General features: G+C 42.7%; 2 protein-coding genes and 1 long non-coding RNA gene across 3 annotated transcripts; 2 read left to right on the top strand and 1 right to left on the bottom strand.

Moving 5' to 3' along the window:
* The first annotated feature begins 133 nt into the window (after positions 1–133).
* Positions 134–872, top strand: Srp14 (signal recognition particle 14). The gene is made up of 3 exons (XM_069038303.1): positions 134–293; positions 351–423; positions 473–872. The coding sequence occupies exons 1-3, from the start codon at positions 270–272 to the stop codon at positions 697–699; spliced, it is 324 nt and encodes a 107-aa protein (XP_068894404.1). The 5' UTR covers positions 134–269; the 3' UTR covers positions 700–872.
* Positions 867–1,531, bottom strand: LOC138123551 (uncharacterized). Its single transcript, XR_011156852.1, has 2 exons — positions 1,292–1,531; positions 867–1,244 (listed from the first exon to the last, which is right to left on the bottom strand). It is a non-coding gene; the product is annotated as an uncharacterized lncRNA (long non-coding RNA).
* A 3,960-nt stretch (positions 1,532–5,491) lies between these two features.
* LOC138123315 (dynein beta chain, ciliary-like) lies at positions 5,492–20,222 on the top strand. The gene is made up of 9 exons (XM_069037954.1): positions 5,492–5,758; positions 5,807–6,148; positions 6,200–10,147; positions 10,358–11,339; positions 11,393–12,123; positions 12,174–18,578; positions 18,636–18,998; positions 19,045–19,604; positions 19,905–20,222. The coding sequence occupies exons 1-9, from the start codon at positions 5,573–5,575 to the stop codon at positions 20,143–20,145; spliced, it is 13,758 nt and encodes a 4,585-aa protein (XP_068894055.1). The 5' UTR covers positions 5,492–5,572; the 3' UTR covers positions 20,146–20,222.
* The last annotated feature ends 285 nt before the right edge of the window (positions 20,223–20,507 follow it).

Consider the following 20,507-nt stretch of genomic DNA (forward strand, 5'->3'; position numbering starts at 1 on the left):
CAAGAAACCGCTTAAAAATTGTACCGCATAACAGATAACGTTATTTAATAAAAACACAGATAAAAACCGGGATGTTTTCGCCTTATTTTACACAATCGAGATAGATATCGATATTTTAAAGGGACGTGCAATTACAGATTTCTGTAAAAATCACATTGATTATTATAGGTTATGTGAACGTGGAGTAGAAGTGTCAAACATAACATATTTATGTTAAAAGAATTGCTAAACAACTACTTTTAAGACTAAAATAGAGTAATTAGTGGAAGATGGTGTTACTAGAAAACGACTCGGTAATTTTCGTTTACTTTTTTACCCCACAATGTCGATAATTTCGAAATTTCTTCTAGTTCCTCACAGAACTCACCAAGTTGTTTCAAAAAGCAAGACAGAGCGGATCTGTTACGATGATCTTTAAACGTTGTAAGTGTCTGTGATTCATTAGATCAGTTGAAATTAGTAGTTTTGTTAGATGATGGCCAGGACCGTCCCGTACCGCGAGAAGGAAAACCTCCACTACCAACTCCACAGGAGCACCTATGTCTAGTAAGGGCAAAGTCTAGGACAAAAAAAATTGCAACAGTTATTCACCAGAAGGACATAAACAAATTTCAAGTGGCTTATAGCAGTTTATTGAAAGGCAACTTGGATGGACTGAAAAAATTAAAGAAGTCAAAAACAAAAACAAAAGCTGAGTGATTGCATCTGTTTTGTGTTCAGTTATGTATTTTGGGGACGGCATAGTGTGTACAGATGGTTAGGATAAGATTTTGCATTGTGTTGAGTATTTGTAAACTTTTACCGAATATAATATATTAATTTTGTAAGCGTATACATTTTTCATTTGAATTAATAAAACTAAGCAGTTAACATATGGACTTTATTTTTTCAAAAATGTACAGTCAGTTGAGAACACAGATGGAGAGAAGCAGCGTTTAATTGGTTGCATAACTTACGACACGTCGAGATTCGTTACTGGTGGTAATTTAAAAAATCTTACATTAGTTCAAAGGTGGGTCGGTTCTTGTTAAAGTAGGGGCACTGACGCCTCCACGAATTGTCCACTTTACCAGCAGTGTCCAGACAGTGATTGGCGCAGTTAAAAAGCGCCTGGTTCTTGAAGCATTTGTCGCAGATTAAAATGCAAACGTCAGTCTCATCTAGGAATGTTGCCGGGAGGGCCTGAAGATAACCATTCAGAACGAACAAAACAACGGTCGCGAAGACGACTTTCTGTAAAGATGCTGCAAATGAATAAGACGGGGTTTAAACAAACCTGCTGAATACTCACTCATTTCTGTGAAGCTTCCTGATCGGACTCGTTGTGTTGGACAGATTTGTCAAATTCTCCCAACTTACAATGTCCTAAATCGCTAATGTTATCAGCTGTGCGGAGACAGCACGCTTTTATATATCGACACAATTCCAATCGATGACTTAATTACTCACAAGTCACACATCACTACCAATATACGTTAATAATTAATAGACGTACAATGGTGGCCCATTTCTATATAAATTACGGCGAGATAATGGGTTTTAATGGAAAAAATGCCATATAGTAGACCTATCAAGGGCAATTTGTGTCTTTGATGTGGTAAATATTTTTTTAATCTCCGATTTGACGCGATAATATTGCGTAATAAAGTTCTTGTTTGGCCAGGTTTTAATATCATCATAACATTTCAAAAAGAAACGTATTTCTGCATGATTTTTTAATTTTGGTTTTACAAAAAGCAATCGAGAAGAAGCTCAAGTCTTACAATACAGTCAATTCTGGTCAACTGGGACAACTTTTTGTACCATTAAGCTTTAGTTATGTAAATTTACCAAAAAAAAAAACCTACGTAAATGCAAAACATTATTTTCAACTAGTGTAACACAAAGATAAATGTCTATTTTAATTGTTATTTTACTACAAATTTAATGTTTTTTTTTTTGTACAATTTGACTTTTGTGATGTTGGAGTTGGGTTTTCTGCCGGAAGCGTTAATTCGATGACAATATGTACCATAACGTGTTAGATTAAGAAAAAACATCATTTTTATGCCTCGATTAAAATGATACCACATTTTACCAATTCATCTAAATCGGTGTTTTCCAACCTTTTTGAATACGCGACCCTCTTCGCTGATCTTTTTGACCACCTAAATATTTTAAATAACGGTTTCCAAGGGAGAGAAGAAAACATACTAATGGCCAAGGATCAAATCAAATGATTCATTGCAAAAATTCGCTTGTGGTCAACGTTTTTACAAAGAGTACGAGTCCCTTGCGTTCAGAAGATTGTCAAAAAAACTGCAACGGACCATTCGCTGAAAGTTAGTGCTCATGATACTGAGCTTGCATAATTCCGAAGAGAAACTATTAAGTTACTTTCTGGAACAGGTCTTTGCAGCTGGAGATTTGCAAAGATGGATGCTAAATCCTTTTTTGGATACGTCAGTACACCTGGATAATCTGACCACAAAGATGAAAGAAAATCTGCTGACGGCATGCTTAAAATGGAATTTAATTCACAGAAGATTGACGTCTTCTGGATGAAGAGAAAAGAAGAATATCCAGAGCTGGGAAGGGAAACTTTCAAATTATTAGTGCCATTTGCCGCATCCTACCTATGTAAACTAACATTCTCTTCAATGGTGGATTTAAAAACTAAAAACAGAAATATATAGATTCCAATTAGAGCGTGATTTGATAATTTGCATCTCAAAAATAGAACCACCATTCGAAAAATTATTAAAAAATAAACAGGCAAAGCCTTCTCACTGGAAGCATTGTATTTTTATTGTAATGTAAGACCTATTAGCCATTCACGATCTTTTTGGGATCGAGTTGGCTATAATTTTTTCTTTTTATGTTGGACTAACTGATTCAGTGATGCAACGGATGCATTTTTTTTTTCTGTCAGTGTCTGTTCGACATTTTCTTGCCACCGCATTGCCAGATTTATTATTTTAATATTCGTAAGAAACTAAATGATTTATTAAGTGTGTAAAAATAATTTAAATTTCCGTCAAAGGAGCAGTCAAAATTACCAAAATAATTTTATTACGATAAAAAATTTCTATTAAACGATTTAATTTAATTTAAAAAAGACAGACCAGATTTAAGAGATCCGGCAACAATGTACATATTCAGAAAATATAACCCTAAACTGAAAACAACCTAACCTAACAAAAAGTATCAATTTCCTTTAGGGAATTTAGTTGTACTGCCAACAAAATCACTGGATGGTCATAGCCAACTTGGTCCCAAAAAGATTGTGAATGCCTTATACAACCCTTGCTTTTTACTTTTATCTTGCTTGGGACCGCGACCCCCCAAGCGAGGCTTCCCGACCCACTTGGGGGTCGTGACTCACAGGTTGAAAATCACTGATCAAAATAAACAACTGTTAAAATTATCTGGCATCTGGATTAACTGGAATACAATCTAAATGATAAATAAATGATGGGTTAAGTGTTCGTTTCCGTTCTTCAATGAACTGGAAAGGTGTTTATTCAACGACATTTGATTAAAATTGTGAGAATATAAATTGATAAAAGATACAAATTACATAAAACATTTTTTAATTTTTAGAAAGATCTGATCAGTGCGTAAATGTTTATCTGCAAAGGGTCACGAATAAGATTTCATTGTTGATGCTGATTATCATCCTGATCTTTTTTAAGAAGTGATAGTTTTTAATCTCAAGTATTAAATTTTACAAACACTTGGATCTTTACTTTGAAAACTTTGTCATAAGGTTTGCCCCCATTTATTTGTCGTTCCAATGTATCTGTTTGCTGTTTACTGTCGATAAAAAAAAACTTATCAATTAGTTTTAGGAATTTCCGTTTCCAGATAATTTGGCCCCCTGATCTGCACATTAAAAGTTTTTATACAGGGTCGTTATAAATGATTGTAGTCGAAGAAATCCACGTTCATGTCATGAAATTTTTGCCGCTTTATACAAACATAACCCTAATGTGGCGTGAACTGTCAATAGTGTCAATCGTGTGAACGGTATGGATTCACTTATTCACATAGTTTTGATCATTTTCATATGGAGCGGCAACCATTCAGTTTTCACGCCAACTTGGACTACAATCATTTATAATGAATGACCTTGTATTTCTTTTCATTTTTACTTTTAATTTTTTTACACACATTTTCTGAAATTTTGTGAAAGAAGAAGCCAATTAAGAATAGACAAAAGTACATTCTGTAAAAATTTTCTGATTCGTTCTTCGCTTAGATCTATTCGAATTTACCAATAGACTTTGCTATATTAAAAAAATAAAATATGAATTTCTGGAGTTGCCAATTTGGCGTTGTAAAATCCCAGTTGTGTCCTTTTTCAGTAAAACAACCACGAAGCTCCCAGAGTGGAGCAAAAATGCTTTTGTAACTTACGACTGGAACCGAGCGGAACCTCATTTTCACGCAGTTCTCTCTCGCATTTCTAGAACATAAAAAACTATAACAGTCTTTAAAATGTTGTGGCGGAGTCGAGGACTTTTACATTTAAAAAATTACGCCAGTCTGGATGTATTATAAAAGGATTCCTGAAGTTGCAAAAAACGAAGGCAATGAAAAATTGCAGCTTGTCAAAGCCTCTTTAGATTTGTGTGTTCTTTTGGTGAGAACATTGTGGATGCAAATCGCGTATTCAGCAGCGGTCGGAGCTTATTGTGTGGAAGTCCTCCTCGAGAGCTCGCGATTTGAAAACCTGAGGTAATCAACGCAAGATTGACTCATTGAGACGCAAAGTTAATTCGTACGTTTTGTAAACGCTTATTGTTTTCGTTGTGAACGCAAAATGCGCCATTGTTCGAGCGATAGATTCGCCACCTCCCTCTATTTAGACTTGTCTGTCAATTAACGAAGAGATAGTGTAATGTTGTAGACATTAATATCAATTATGTCCTCAGAGTAACTGATGCTTATCGACTGGGCTATTACTGCTATTATTTTCAAAAAAACGTAATTGCATTTCGCGTTTCCAATAAACATTACGCCCACCTTGGCAAAGTGCGTGTAATTGTTTAGCAAACAAACTCGTTCAAAGTTCTGCTCCGTGAGAGGGGATCCATCACTTATCTCTCGCAAGCCAGACATTTTTAAATAATGCATTACATACATTAAACACATTTATTCCATTTCCTCCGCTTCCGCCGCAAATTAAATTTGGAAAAGCTTTCGGGGACCAACACTGAATAAATTACGTCCACCTTGAGCCGTCGATGTCTCTCCACAGCGTTTACCTTTCTTTATTGCTTCCGCAGGATATGTAAATACCGCGGGGGTTCTTTTTTTAATACAAATTGACCCAACCACTCCTTTCGTCCGAATTACCCCAATCAATTAAAATAAAACGTCTGTTTGGGCTAGGGATCTTTATTTGGTGCGACGTGAGTCCACTCGACGTCTTTCACACATGTTGCGGACCACCTCTTGGTGTCAATCAAGAACGCTACGAATCCGTATCGATCGCCATAGCTGTCGGTTGCTTAGCGAGCTGTTTATTATTAGCAAACAGGCCGTTAAAGGTCTGACAAGTGTTCGAAGTTATTTAGAACTCCTGCAAATGGGCGATGATGAAGACACCAAGTCCATCAGGTCGACCAAGTCCAGCAAGTCCAAAAAGGACGACAAAGGCGGCATCGAAGACGACGAGGATGAGCGACTGGACTTCATACTTGCGTATTTCACCAAGTCCTACCGACTGAAACAGGAGCGGTGGAGCAAAATGATGGCCATAGAAGAAAACAAGGTATTCGATTTGCAGATGTCGCTTTTGTACTCTACGACGAGTTTTTAGAAATTGATTTTGAATTTCCTCAACAATCCCAAAGCCAAATTCATGATTATAACCATAACCACAGCCGGTCTCTTGACACCTTTTACCCAATTCAACAGTGCCATCAAGAACAAATACACTTATTTCATAAAGAAGAAAGAAGAAGTTGTCACGATGGAGAATTTCGTCGATGTTGTCATTTTTGGTGACATGGCGGGCAAACCAATCGAAGAACTCGCCGTGCTTTTGGACACTGTCCTTCTACCACTCTTGGGCAACGCCGGCAACCAGAAAGGATGGCCCCAAGTCGTCGCAGACGACGTGGTAGCTCACGTTCGCACCTTCAAGAACGCAGTCGAACAAGTACAAACCCCTCTTCCTGTGAAGCCTTACCTAATGTGAAGTTTCTTGCAGCTCAGGGGCGCGATGAAGAGTCAAACAATCCTGCCGATGCCCCAGGGGATGTCTAGATTGTACGAAGCCATCAACAATTTTGAAGAGTCGGATGGAGCGACGATAGATCTGGTGTTGAAGGCTTCTCTCGAAAGCGCGGTCACCAAATGGTCCAACGTCTGTAACGAAATCTTGAAGCAATCTTCTACTATTGCCTTCGCGGGGGACAATCAACCGACACCGAGTCGAGAAGTGGAGTTTTGGAACGCTCGCCTCAAAAATCTAGAGTTCATCTACGACCAACTCCGAGATCCGCGAGTCAAACAAGTTGCGAAGTATCTGGAGATGACCAAGAGCGCGTACTCTTCGACGTTCAAGAACATGTTCAAGGATGTGGTCGCCGGAGTCGTGGAGGCTAGAGATGTTTGCATCTACCTGAAACCCATGGAGCCTCACTTTTCGAATTTTGAAGACGGGGAGTTGCTGGAAAACGAGCAGAATGTCAAACCGTTGCTCCACTGTATGGGACTCGTTTGGGCCAACTCCAAATACTACTGTGCCAACGAGAAAATGGTAATCTTGTTCAGAGAGATCGCGAATATGTTGATCGACGCGAGCAACCGTCAGCTGGATCCTAGTTCGATCTTCCAAGGGGAACCAGATGAGATGTACGAGAAGATCGACAAGACCTTACACATTTTGGAGTTGTTTATCGAGTCGTTTGAGCACGTGAGGGAACATCTGCCCTCGTACTTCAAAAAAGAGGACGAGGAGATGCCAGTTCTGTGGACGTTCCATCAAAGAACGGTTTTCCAAAGACTGCTCGACTTCATCGATAGACTCAAGCTGATCAAGACGATTCTCTCGACCAATCTCGAATTCAGCAAGCTGGAGAAAGTCGAGTTTGGGGGTATCAAAGGGCGACTGTTGTCTCAGAAGTGCGAGCACGTTTTCGACGAGTTTGGGGCAGCTTACAACGTGTTCAACCTCATCCAGTACGACCCTTGCGACACCGCCGACTCCAGCATACTCACGGATAACGACGAGTTCCGCGAGAAGTGTGCGGATTTTGACAAGAGGCTGGCGGCCATATTCTGTCAGGCTTTTGACGACTGCTACAACCTCGAAAGCATCTTCAAGTTGCTCTCAATCATCGGCAATCTGCTCGAACGCCCAGTCATAAGAAACGAGATCACGCCGAAATACTCACGGATCATTGATATCTTCAATGAAGAGCTCGACACGGTGAAGATTATCTTCGACGAAGGAAAGAAGAATGGTGTTCCCATCGACAAGAACTTCCCCCCAGTTGCCGGGACCTTAATGTGGCTGTTCAAGTTGAAGCAGAGAATTGAGAAGCCTGGGGAGGAGTTGAAGTTGTTGGAAGATGACATCATCAAGTCGGAGGAGGCGCTTCACGTTTTCGAAAAGTACGATGACATGTTGCAAATTTTGGAAAAGGACAGGAACGAAGTGTTCGGCAATTGGTGCAGATCGATTCCGGGACAGATCGAAATCAGCATGGCCAAATTCGAATTGCTTCGGAACGAAGAAGGAATGATCAGGTTGAACTTCGACGACGAGCTGGTGGCGGCGCTGAGAGAGATCAAGTATATGAAGTTCTTGGAAATTCCGGAGATTCCCGAAGAAGCTCTGGAATTGTTCGAGAAGTTTGAGCTGCTCTTCGAGTGCCAACAGAAATTCAACCGCATAGTCGACTGGTACAACCATTTGAAGAAACATACTCTTCCGGTAGAGTATAATTTGATAGAACCAGAATTGAAGGAGGTAGATCAAATGATGGAATCGGTCATTTCTACCATCACTTGGAGTACTCATGATGGCGACGTGCTTTTGACAATCTACAATAAAGTTAAGAACTTGTCGGATCGTGTCACGCAATGTCAGAAGAATTTGGCTGCTATGATTACAAGTCTTGACGGATGGGTGACTGTCCCGCTTTTCGAAAGAAGAGAAGGGAAAAAAGAGAATTTGTTGTATCTGGAAGACAGGCAAGAACGTGCAACGAAACGTGTCGCCCAAATTGAGAATACATACGAGGAGATTAAGAATCTTTTAGAAGTGAATTATCGACTGTTTTTCGACATTCCCGAGCCCGTTGAGGAGCCACCAACGGAAGAGAGTTCTCCGGAAGAAGAACCGGTCGTAGAAACTAAACCCAAGAAAGGTAAAAAAGGAGTAAAGAAAGAGCCTGAACCGGCGAAGAAGGAGAAACCTGACAAGAAGGAAAAAGAGAAAGATAAGAAGGAAAAGGAGAAAGAAAAAGGCAAGAAAGAGAAAGATAAAGATAAGAAAGAGAAGAAAGGCAAGAAAGGAAAGAAGAAGAAGCAAAAGTCAACCGAAGAATTAGAAGCAGCTGTTGAAGAAGTTGTGGTAGATCCGCTCATTGCTTACCGCAAGGAAAATTGGAGTGCGTATTTGGCGTACGTCGACGATGTCGTCAAGAACAAGTTGATCCAAGCGGTGTTCAACAGTATGAACTATTTGTTGAACGAAACTGGAGATACGACGCCTGTTTTACCTCTATTTGAACTGTCTCTGGAACTGCACGATCCAGATATCGTATTTCAACCTTCGATTGACATAAGAGACGATGATAATTTCATCGAAACAATAACTGGATTCGTCGAGGACATCTTCAAGATGGGCGAAGTAATGAAGAGAGTAAATCCGGAAATGGAAGAAACAAATTATTTTGGGGAAGTTAAAGGCGACGTCGAATTGGGAAAATTGACTGAGGAACTATTGAGCAGGATGATGCTGATGAGGGAAGATGCCTACGAGTACGTCAAGGAGTTTGATGAATTCACCCACATTTGGACCGACGACAGACACGAATATCTGCGTCAGTTCTTGCTGTTTGGTAGACTTTTGAGCAACGAAGAACTGGAGAGGATCGCGGAGCTTAAGGAAACTCCCCCGACAGTGCCTCAGTTTAAGGAACAGATAGATTTCTACGACGACATGTACAAGAAAGTGGAAGCGATGAACAACGAGAAGATACTTGATGGTGATTGGATGAGAATCGATGTCAAACCTTTGAAACAAGCCATCCTTAATACCATCTGCAAGTGGGGTAATCTCTTCAAGCAGCATCTCTACGATCGCGTTATTAACAGTCTGAATGAGCTTGACAGTTTCATAGTGGAAGCAATTCAAGCCATGCAAGTTCAACTGCTGGAAGACGACTACGACGGCTTGTTGAAAGTGATGGGTTATCTGTTTAAAGTGAAAGAAAGACAAATAGAAACCGACAACATGTTCGAGCCTCTGAAAGAAATTATGGATTTACTTTTGGAGTACGGAATGGAATTTCCGGAAGATGTCCACGTTCAGCTCCAGGAAATTCCCGACAGGTGGCAACAGTGCAAGAAAGTTGCCGCCACTACAAAACAAAATGTGGCTCCGTTGCAAGCCATCCAGGTCAATGCCATCAAGAGACGAATTAATCTCTTTGAGATTCGCCAGTCCATGTACAGGGAGATGTTCAAGAAGCTTCCATTCTACAATTGGAATTGCAAAAATGTTTACGCTTTGTTGGATAAAACCAACGCGGAATTGACGGAGTTGGAGAAGGAAATGGAAAAGCTGCAAGAACAAGCCAATCTCTTTGAACTGACTTTGCCCGAATTCAAACCGATGAATCATGCGAGAAAGGAGATCAGACAGATAAAACAGTTGTGGGATTATGTTTTTATATTCAGATCGTGCATCGACGAGTGGAAGAAGACTCCATGGAAGAAAATCGACGTGGAGGCTATGGAAATGGAGTGCAAGAAGTTTGGCAAGGAGGTACGTGCAATGGACAAGGAGTTGAGAGCTTGGGATGTCTACATCCAGTTGGAAGCTGCGATTAAGAACATGCTGACGTCTCTACGAGCCGTGACCGAATTGCAGAATCCAGCAATCAGAGACAGACATTGGAAGCAACTCATGCAAGCAACGAAGGTAAATTTATTTGTAGTTGTACCAGATAAAATATTGCTTTCAACTCGTTTACCTTATTACACTGCTTACAAAAGGCTGAAGAAAGGTTACCACCGCATTATACAGTGAGTACAATCGACACAACTGCCTTTTTTATACCATTTCTACTAAATAAAACGCTCCAATAAAAGACAGTCTTTAAATTTGCACCCTGATACATCTTCTTCCTAGGTCCGCTTTGTTATGGATGACTCGACGACGCTCAGCGAGTTGCTCGCCTTGAACCTCCACGAGTACGAAGATGAAGTAAAGAATATTGTTGACAAATCTGTCAAAGAAATGGCAATGGAAAAAGTTCTGAAGGAACTGAACGCCATCTGGACTAACATGATGTTTGCCACAGAAGTACACGAAAGGACCAATCTGCGACTTCTCGTGGCTTCGGAAGAACTAATCGAGACGTTAGAAGAAAATCAAGTGGCGTTGCAGAACATGATGACTTCCAAATTTATCGATTTCTTCTTGGAGGAAGTCTCCGACTGGCAGAGAAAATTGTCGAATGCCGACCAAGTCATACAAGTGTTCTTTGAAGTGCAACGCAAATGGTGCTACCTGGAGAGTATCTTCATCGGATCTGAAGACATCAGGAGTCAGTTGCCTGAAGATTCGAGACGGTTCGAGAAGATCGACAGAGATTTCAAGGAAGTGTTGAGCGAGATGTTGAAGGATTTAAATGTTGTGAGAGCAACTAACAAACCTGGACTTTACGAAAAACTCGACGGAATCTTGTCCCAACTCACTTTGTGCGAGAAGGCGCTCAATGATTATTTGGAGACGAAGAGATTGGCTTTCCCGCGTTTCTATTTCGTCTCTTCTGCTGATCTCTTGGACATATTGTCCAATGGAAATCAACCGGACTTGATTCAAAGGCACTTGACGAAGCTGTTTGATTCTTTGGCGAGGCTCAAGTTTGAGAAAGAGGGTGGAAAGAACTCGAAGAGAGCTTACGGTATGATTTCCAAAGAGAACGAGGAACACGTACAGTTTAGCCAAATATGCGATTGCACCGGGAAAGTTGAGGTATGGTTGAATCGTGTCATAGATGTCATGAGGAAAACCTTGCAAAGTTGCTTCGCCGAGGCTATATCCACGTACGACGAGAAGCCCCGAGAAGTTTGGATTTACGACTATCCAGCACAGCCGGCTCTTTGTGGTGGGAAACACGAATTGTTCATTTTTGCCAACAGTACAAGCTTCTCTTTGCAGGTACTCAGATCTGGTGGACAACTGAAGTCAACATGGCTTTCGCCAGGCTCGAAGAGGGTTACGAAAATGCCTTGAAGGATTATCAGAAGAAACAAATTAACCAGCTCAATGCCTTGATCAACTTGTTGTTGGGTGACTTGACCGCAGGCGAGCGACAAAAAATTATGACCATTTGTACCATCGACGTCCATTCCAGGGATGTCGTAGCAAAAATGATCGCGATCAAAGTGGAAAACTCGCAAGCTTTCCAATGGCAGAGTCAGCTGCGTCACAGATGGGATGACAAGATCAAAGACTGTTTTGGGAATATTTGTGATGCCCAGTTCAAATACCAGTACGAGTATTTAGGCAATACTCCTCGTCTGGTGATCACACCGTTGACGGACAGATGCTACATAACCTTGACCCAGAGCTTACACTTGATTATGGGAGGGGCACCTGCGGGACCAGCGGGAACTGGCAAAACAGAGACCACCAAAGATTTGGGCAAGGCTCTGGGAGTGATGGTGTACGTCTTCAATTGTTCAGAACAAATGGACTACAAGTCGATTGGGAACATTTACAAGGGACTGTCACAGACTGGTTGTTGGGGTTGTTTTGACGAATTCAATCGCATCTCAATTGAAGTACTCTCCGTGGTAGCAGTCCAGGTCAAGATAATTCAAGACGCGATCAAAGACAAAAAGCCGAGATTTAACTTCTTGAGTCAGGACATCGTGCTGGTCCCGACGGTAAGTTGTCACCAAATGCTGCTTCACCTAAATTGACACATCGCTAACAGGTAGGACTCTTCATTACGATGAACCCAGGTTACGCCGGTCGGACCGAGCTGCCCGAAAACCTTAAAGCTCTGTTCAGACCTTGCGCGATGGTGGTACCGGATTTTGCCTTGATCTGTGAAATTATGTTGGTAGCTGAGGGTTTCCAAGAAGCTCGACTTTTAGCTAGAAAATTCATCACGCTGTACACTTTGTGCAGAGAGTTGCTGAGCAAGCAAGATCACTACGATTGGGGGTTGAGAGCCATCAAATCCGTGTTGGTGGTGGCGGGGTCGTTGAAACGCGGAGACAGACAACGACCCGAAGACCAGGTGTTGATGCGTGCGTTGCGCGACTTCAACATTCCCAAAATCATAACCGACGACGTTCCCGTTTTCATGGGACTGATTGGTGATTTGTTTCCGGCTTTGGACGTTCCCAGAAAAAGAGATGCAGAATTTGAAAAGATGATCAAAAAGTCCGCTGTTGATCTGAAGCTGCAACCGGAAGACGGTTTCGTTTTGAAGATTGTGCAGTTGGAGGAACTCTTCGCCGTGAGACACTCGGTCTTCGTCATTGGCAACACAGGAACCGGAAAGACGATGGTGTGGAAGACCTTGAACAAAACTTACCAAAACCAGAAACGAAAGCCTGTGTACAACGACCTCAATCCTAAAGCTGTGACCAACGACGAGTTGTTTGGAGTGATCAATCCTTCTACTCGCGAATGGAAAGACGGTCTCTTCTCGGTCATCATGCGAGAACAAGCTAATTTAACGGGCGATGGGCCCAAATGGATCGTTCTAGATGGCGACATTGATCCCATGTGGATCGAGTCATTGAACACTTTGATGGACGACAACAAAGTCCTCACGCTGGCGAGCAACGAACGCATTGCTTTGACGTTCGCGATGAGATTGCTCTTCGAGATTGCCACTCTAAGAACAGCAACTCCAGCCACCGTGTCAAGAGCTGGTATCTTGTACATAAATCCAGCAGATCTAGGTTGGAATCCTTATGTAGCATCTTGGATCGACACAAGACAACAACAAAACGAAAAAGCCAACCTCATGATTCTTTTTGACAAGTACGTTCCACCATGTCTCGAAGTCCTAAGACACAAATTGAAGAAAATCACTCCCATTTCTGAAGTGGCACACTTGTCGATGTTGTGCTTTCTCTTGGATTGTTTCCTAACTCCTCAGAACGTCCCTCCTGATTGTCCGAAAGAGTGGTACGAAATCTATTTCGTCTTTTGTACAGTCTGGTCTTTCGGATCGGCGTTGTTCCAAGACCAGATAATAGACTGGCGGAACGAGTTCAGTAAGTGGTTTACCAACGAATTCAAAACCATCAAATTCCCGGTCACTGGAGGAAATGTCTTCAGTTACTACATAGAAGAAGAAACTAAAAGATTTGCTCCTTGGACTGAACTAGTGCATGACTTCGAATTGGACACTGACATTCCACTCCAAGCCACTCTTGTTAATACTGCTGAAACCACGAGAATTCGATTTTTCATGGATCAACTCATGGCGAAAAGGATTCCAGTGATGTTGGTCGGTCCTGCTGGAAGTGGCAAAAGTGTAATCGTTGCCGAAAAGCTGACCACGCTGTCTGAACATTACGCAGTTACGAATGTTCCTTTTAATTTTTACACCACTTCGGAAATGTTGCAAAGAATTTTGGAAAAACCCTTGGAAAAGAAAGCAGGGAGAGTTTACGGACCTCCTGGTAACAAGACCATGATCTATTTCGTCGATGATATGAACATGCCGGAGGTTGACAAGTACTTTACAGTACAACCTCACACCCTCATCCGACAATACATGGACTACCAGCACTGGTACGACAGACAAAAGCTCACTTTGAAGGACATCCACAACGTCCAGTTTGTTTCTTGCATGAATCCGACAGCTGGCTCATTCACTATAAATCCAAGGTTGCAACGTCATTTTTGCGTGTTTGCTGTCAGTTTCCCATCGCAGGAAGCCTGCACACATATTTATCACAGTATCATTTCGCAACATTTCGGTGCCGAGCACAACAAATTCAGCAGAAACGTTATGAAACTGAGCACTTTTTTGGTGGATGCAGCAGTTTTCCTCCACCAAAAAGTGGCTTCTACGTTCTTACCCACCGCGGTCAAGTTCCACTACACTTTTACTCTTAGAGACATGTCCAACATATTCCAAGGGATGCTTTTCACGACGGGAGACGCCATCAAGAACCAGACAGATTTGATAAGACTGTGGATGCACGAAGCTGGCAGAGTTTATGGCGACAAGTTGGTAGAAAAGCGAGATTTGGACACTTACAACAAGCTCGTCATAGAAGCAGTCAAGAAGAGTTTTGAAGAGTTGAACGAAAACGACGTTTTCGAGGAGCCTTTGATCTTCTGTCACTTCGCGGAAGGCATAGGCGACCCCAAATATTTGCAGATCCACGAGTTCGACCATTTGAGTAAGTTGTTGCACGAAGCTTTGAGCGGGTACAACGATTTGGTTGCGGCCATGAATTTGGTGTTGTTCGAAGATGCCATGTACCACGTTTGTCGAGTTAACAGGATCATGGAAGCACCAAGGGGTAACGCTCTGCTGATTGGAGTCGGTGGTTCCGGAAAGCAGTCCTTGACGAGGCTCGCCGCTTTCATATCTTCATTTGAAGTATTTCAAGTTCAGTTGAAGAAAGGTTATTCAATGAGCGATCTGAAGGCGGACTTGGGTCAGTTGTATCTGAAGTCGGGACTGAAGAGCGTTGGAATTGTGTTTTTGATGACGGACGCTCAAGTCCCCCACGAAGTTTTCTTGGTTGCTATCAACGACATGTTGGCGTCTGGAGAAATCAGCGAATTGCTGGCAGACGAAGATGTTGAAAATGTTATAAACGGCGTCAGGAGTGAGGTGAAGAGTACGGGATTGCAGGACACTAGAGAGAACTGCTGGAAATTCTTTATTGATCGGGTAAGAAGATTGTTGAAGACCGTCTTGTGTTTTTCTCCTGTGGGGTCGACGTTGAGAATCCGCGCCAGAAAATTTCCGGCTATCGTGAACTGTACGTCAATAGATTGGTTTCACGAGTGGCCCAGAGAAGCGCTGGAGTCTGTATCGAAGAGATTCGTAGCAGAAATTGACGTACTTCCAGAGGAGTTGGTACCGTCAGTTTCAAAATTCATGTCTGACGTGCACGCAGTAGTGAACAACATGTCTGAGCTCTACTTGCAAAATGAGAAACGGTACAACTACACAACTCCAAAGTCTTTTCTTGAGCAGATTGCTCTTTATGCGAAGCTGCTGACCGAAAAAACGAAGAATCTGGAAGACAACATCGAACGACTCGAATCCGGACTGCTCAAGTTGGCTTCAACTTCTGACGAGGTCGACGGTTTGAAGGAGGTGCTGGCTGTGCAAGAAGTAGAACTGAACGAAAAGAACGAAGCTGCTGGGAAGCTGATTGCCGTTCTAAGTGCGGAAAACGAAAAAGTGGCCCACGAGCAAGCGATCGCCAGCGAAGAAGAAGCCAAAGTGAAAATTATCGAAGAAGATGTCAGCGTGAAGCAGAAGATTTGCGCTGACGATTTGGCTAAAGCGGAACCAGCTCTGATAGCAGCCCAGCAAGCCTTGAACACTCTCAACAAAAACAACCTGACCGAGTTGAAGTCCTTCACGCAACCACCGGAAGCTGTGGTTTCTGTGACGGCAGCAGTGTTGACTCTGTTCTCGTCAAAAGGGAGGATACCGAAGGATCGCAGCTGGAAAGCGTGCAAGGGAATGATGACACGAGTTGATAAATTTCTGGACGACCTAATCAACTACGACAAAGAGAATATGCACGCAGAAGTCGTGAAAGCTACTCTGGAATATACCAAGAACCCGGAATTCGACCCGCAGAAGATTTTGAGTAAGTCGGTGGCGGCTGCAGGATTGTGCGCTTGGGTTATCAACATCTTGAAATTTTATGATGTGTTCGTGGTAGTCGAGCCGAAGAGGAAGGCTCTACAAAAGGCCAACGCGGAACTGTCGGAAGCTAGATCGAAACTGGCGGAACTCAACGAACAATTGAATTATCTCGAATCACAGTTAGCAATTCTGAGAGCAGATTTTGAAGAAGCCACTGCTGCCAAGATGAAGTGTCAAGCGGAAGCTGACGCTACTACACAAATGATCGATTTGGCTAATCGATTAGTTAATGGACTGGCATCGGAAAACGTTCGATGGAGAGAACTAGTTAAGCTGTACAGACAATTGATAATTACTCTTCCGGGAGATGTTTTGTTGGTCACCTCTTTCATTTCGTACGTTGGATGTTTCACTAGAAGATACAGAAGCGAAATGGTCGATCACTATTGGTTGCCAGCTTTGAAAAAGCTCGAACCTAAGATTCCTATGACTGATGGTTTGGATCCGTTGTCGTTACTCACAGATGATGCCAAGATCGCCGAATGGAATAACGAAGGACTTCCAAATGACAGAATGTCGACAGAAAATGCATGCATTCTCACAAACTCGGCTCGATGGCCGTTAATGATAGATCCTCAGTTGCAAGGGGTTAAGTGGATCAAAACCAAATATGGAGACACTTTGACAGTCATCAGGTTGAGCACCAAAAACTACCTCGACACTATTGAGAGATGTATAACAAACGGACAGGTGATTTTACTGGAAAACATTGGTGAGACGGTTGATGCTGTCTTGGATCCTGTATTAGGACGCGTCTTGATCAAGAAAGGGAAAGCGATCAAGATAGGCGACAAGGACGTAGACTTCAATCCAGAATTTAGAATGATCTTGCACACCAAGCTGGCCAATCCTCATTACAAACCAGAAATACAAGCGCAAACGACTCTGATCAATTTTACGGTGACCAGAGACGGTTTAGAAGAACAGCTTTTGGCAGAAGTGGTGAAAGCCGAACGTCCCGACTTGGAGTCCCTAAAGTCCACTTTGACCAAACAGCAGAACGATTTCAAAATTATTTTGAAGCGGTGCGAAGATAATTTACTGTTTCGACTGTCGTCTGCTACCGGAAACATATTGGGCGATGTCGAACTCGTCGAGAATTTAGAAACGACAAAGAAAATGTCGCTGGAAATCGAGGAGAAAGTGAAGGAAGCTAAAGTCACTTCTGTCAAGATCGACGAGGCACGCGAGCAATACAGACCGTGCTCGGCTCGAGCATCTCTTCTCTACTTCATTCTGAACGATCTGTGTCGCATAAACGCGATTTATCAGTTCTCGTTAAAAGCCTTCAGTGTGGTCTTCAAAGATGCTTTGTCTAAAGCGGAACCCGCCGAAAAACTAAAAGAGAGAGTGGTCAATCTTCTCGACAACATCACATTCTCAGTGTATATGTATACGAGTCGAGGACTCTTCGAATGTGACAAGTTGATCTTCATGGCCCAGATGGCCTTCCAGATTTTGCTTTACTCCAAAGAAATCGATCCAGAAGAGTTGGACTTTCTTTTACGGTTTCCGGTTGTTCCGAATCTGACGTCGCCAGTCGATTTTCTCACGAACCTGTCTTGGGGCGGCATCAAGGCCTTGTCCGAATTTGAAGAGTTTCGAGGTTTGGACAAAGACTTGGAAGGATCGGCGAAGCGTTGGAGAAAATTTGTGGACAGCGAGTGTCCAGAGAAGGAAAAGTTTCCAGGCGAGTGGAAAAACAAGACTTCTTTGCAACACCTGTGCATGATGCGTGCTCTAAGACCAGACAGGATGACGTACGCTGTCCGTTGCTTCATCGAAGAAAAGCTCGGCTCTAAGTATATCACAGCTAGAACAGTTGAATTTGCAAAATCTTACGAAGAGACAAGTTCCTCCACTCCCGTGTTTTTTATTCTGTCTCCGGGAGTTAATCCACTGAAAGACGTGGAAAAACTAGGAAAAAAGTTGGGTTTCACTTTGGATGCAGGAAACTTTCACAGCGTATCCTTGGGGCAAGGCCAGGAAATTGTGGCGGAAGACGCTCTGGATATGGCATCGGAAAGAGGCGATTGGGTCATCTTGCAAAATATCCATTTGGTGGAGAGGTGGCTGCCCACGCTGGAAAAGAAGATGGAGCAATGCGCCGAATCTGCTCATACTAATTTCAGATTGTATTTGAGCGCAGAACCTAACGCTGACCCTGCAGTGTCGGTGATACCTCAAGGAATTCTGGAATCGTCGATCAAGATCACCAACGAACCTCCAACTGGAATGTACGCTAACTTGCACAAAGCTTTAGACAATTTTAGCCAAGAAACTCTAGACATTTGCACCAAAGAAGCAGAGTTCAAAGCGTTCCTCTTCGCTTTGTGCTATTTTCACGCCGTTGTCGCCGAAAGAAGAAAGTTTGGGCCACAGGGATGGAACAGAAACTATCCTTTCAACGTGGGTGACTTGACAATTAGCGTCAACGTCTTGTACAACTATCTCGAGACCAACAGCAAAGTCAGTTTGTTCTATTTTTTTGGAGAAGAATTTTTGCAAAACATTTTTTCCTTCTAGATTCCATACGAAGACTTGCGCTACCTCTTTGGAGAAATCATGTATGGAGGTCACATCACCGACGACTGGGATCGACGATTGTGTCGCAATTATCTGATGGAATACCTCCAGCCGGAGCTTTTAGAAGGAGATTTGCAATTTGCGCCAGGATTCTTTTGCCCTCCAAATACAGACTACGCCGGATACCACCGCTACATAGATGAGAGACTGCCCCCAGAGAGTCCTTACCTTTACGGCCTTCATCCTAACGCAGAAATCGGTTTTTTGGCTTACACTTCTGAAGTCATGTTCAGAACCATTTTTGAGATGCAACCCAGAGACGCTGGTGCTGCGGTTGGTCAAGGATTTTCTCGAGAAGACAAGGTAAGATGACTGAATCACCGATTCATTTGCTCACACTGAAGTGTAGGTGAAAGCTAACCTGGAGGACATCGCGGACCGCCTCCCGGAAGAGTTTCCGGTGGCCGAAATGATCGCCAAAGTGGAGGACAGGACTCCCTACATTATCGTCGCATTTCAAGAATGCGAACGCATGAATAATTTGACACGAGAAATGAAGAGGTCGCTCCGGGAGCTAGATCTAGGCTTGAAGGGCGAGCTGACCATCACCTCGGACATGGAAATCTTGGAGGAGGCGTTGTTCATGGAGCAAGTCCCGGACTCTTGGGCCGCCAAGGCGTACCCCAGCATGCTGCCGTTGGGACAATGGGTGGCCGATTTGGGGTCGAGGATCAAGGAGTTGGAGGGTTGGGTTACCGATTTCTCGATGCCGGCGACGGTGTGGTTGGGGGGCTTCTTCAACCCTCAATCGTTTCTCACCGCCATCATGCAACAAACCGCTCGTAAGAACGAATGGCCTTTGGACAAAATGTGCCTGTTAACGGACGTGACCAAGAAACAAAAAGACGAATTTGCAGCGGCCCCTCGAGAGGGCGCCTACGTTCACGGCCTCTACATGGAGGGTGCGAGGTCAGTGCATAAATAATGCCCAAATAGTGATTCAATAAATTAAGTCGACCGTTTTATAAAGCAAATTAAACGCGCGAACTGGCCACATTCATTATTTGACCAAGTTATAAACTAAATATTGCAATGAATTGGCCGTTAAATTTGGTTCAATGAAAATTATTTAATTTCCGTAATTTATGTAAACTGAATTATTCGTTCGGACAAGCGTCCGTCAATAAATACGTCCCCGTTGTAAATAGTATGAAATGAGTAATCTGTCGGGAAAATATTCATTAAGTGTGATTTGTGTTTTGTTTTCAGGTGGGACACCCAGCTGGGAAGCATAGCTGATGCAAAACTCAAAGAATTATTCCCAGTAATGCCGGTTATCTTTATTAAGGCCATTACGCAGGACAAACAGGATCTGCGGAACATGTACGACTGTCCCGTTTACAAAACCAGGACTCGAGGACCGACTTTCGTGTGGACTTTTAACCTAAAGACTAAAGAAAAGGCTTCGAAGTGGACGCTTGCAGGAGTGGCCATATTGTTGCAAATTTAATCATTTATTGACTGTTGTTGTATAGTGTTATACATAGTTTGAAATATTTATTTTACCAATAGACGGACTGATTTTAGTCTACTGATTATTTAATGAATTTTCAAAATATCGGGTGTTCATTTAAATTTATCCTCAAAGTGGACGTTGAAGAGTTGATTGTGAACGCACCACGGATTACAGATCAGTCAGATCACTGTTTGTTGTAAAAGGTTTTTTTCTTCAAACGTCCGTAAAATATGACATTGCACTGCTGCATCTAACGAGCTGACCAGCGTCCGTGAAGTTATTATCTCCGCTGAGGAGCGTCCGTGAAGTTATTATCTCCGCTGAGGGCGTCCGTGAAGTTATTATCTCCGCTGATG

The sequence above is a fragment of the Tenebrio molitor genome, chromosome 2, assembly GCF_963966145.1.
Source record: "Tenebrio molitor chromosome 2, icTenMoli1.1, whole genome shotgun sequence".
Lineage (NCBI taxonomy): Eukaryota > Metazoa > Arthropoda > Insecta > Coleoptera > Tenebrionidae > Tenebrio > Tenebrio molitor.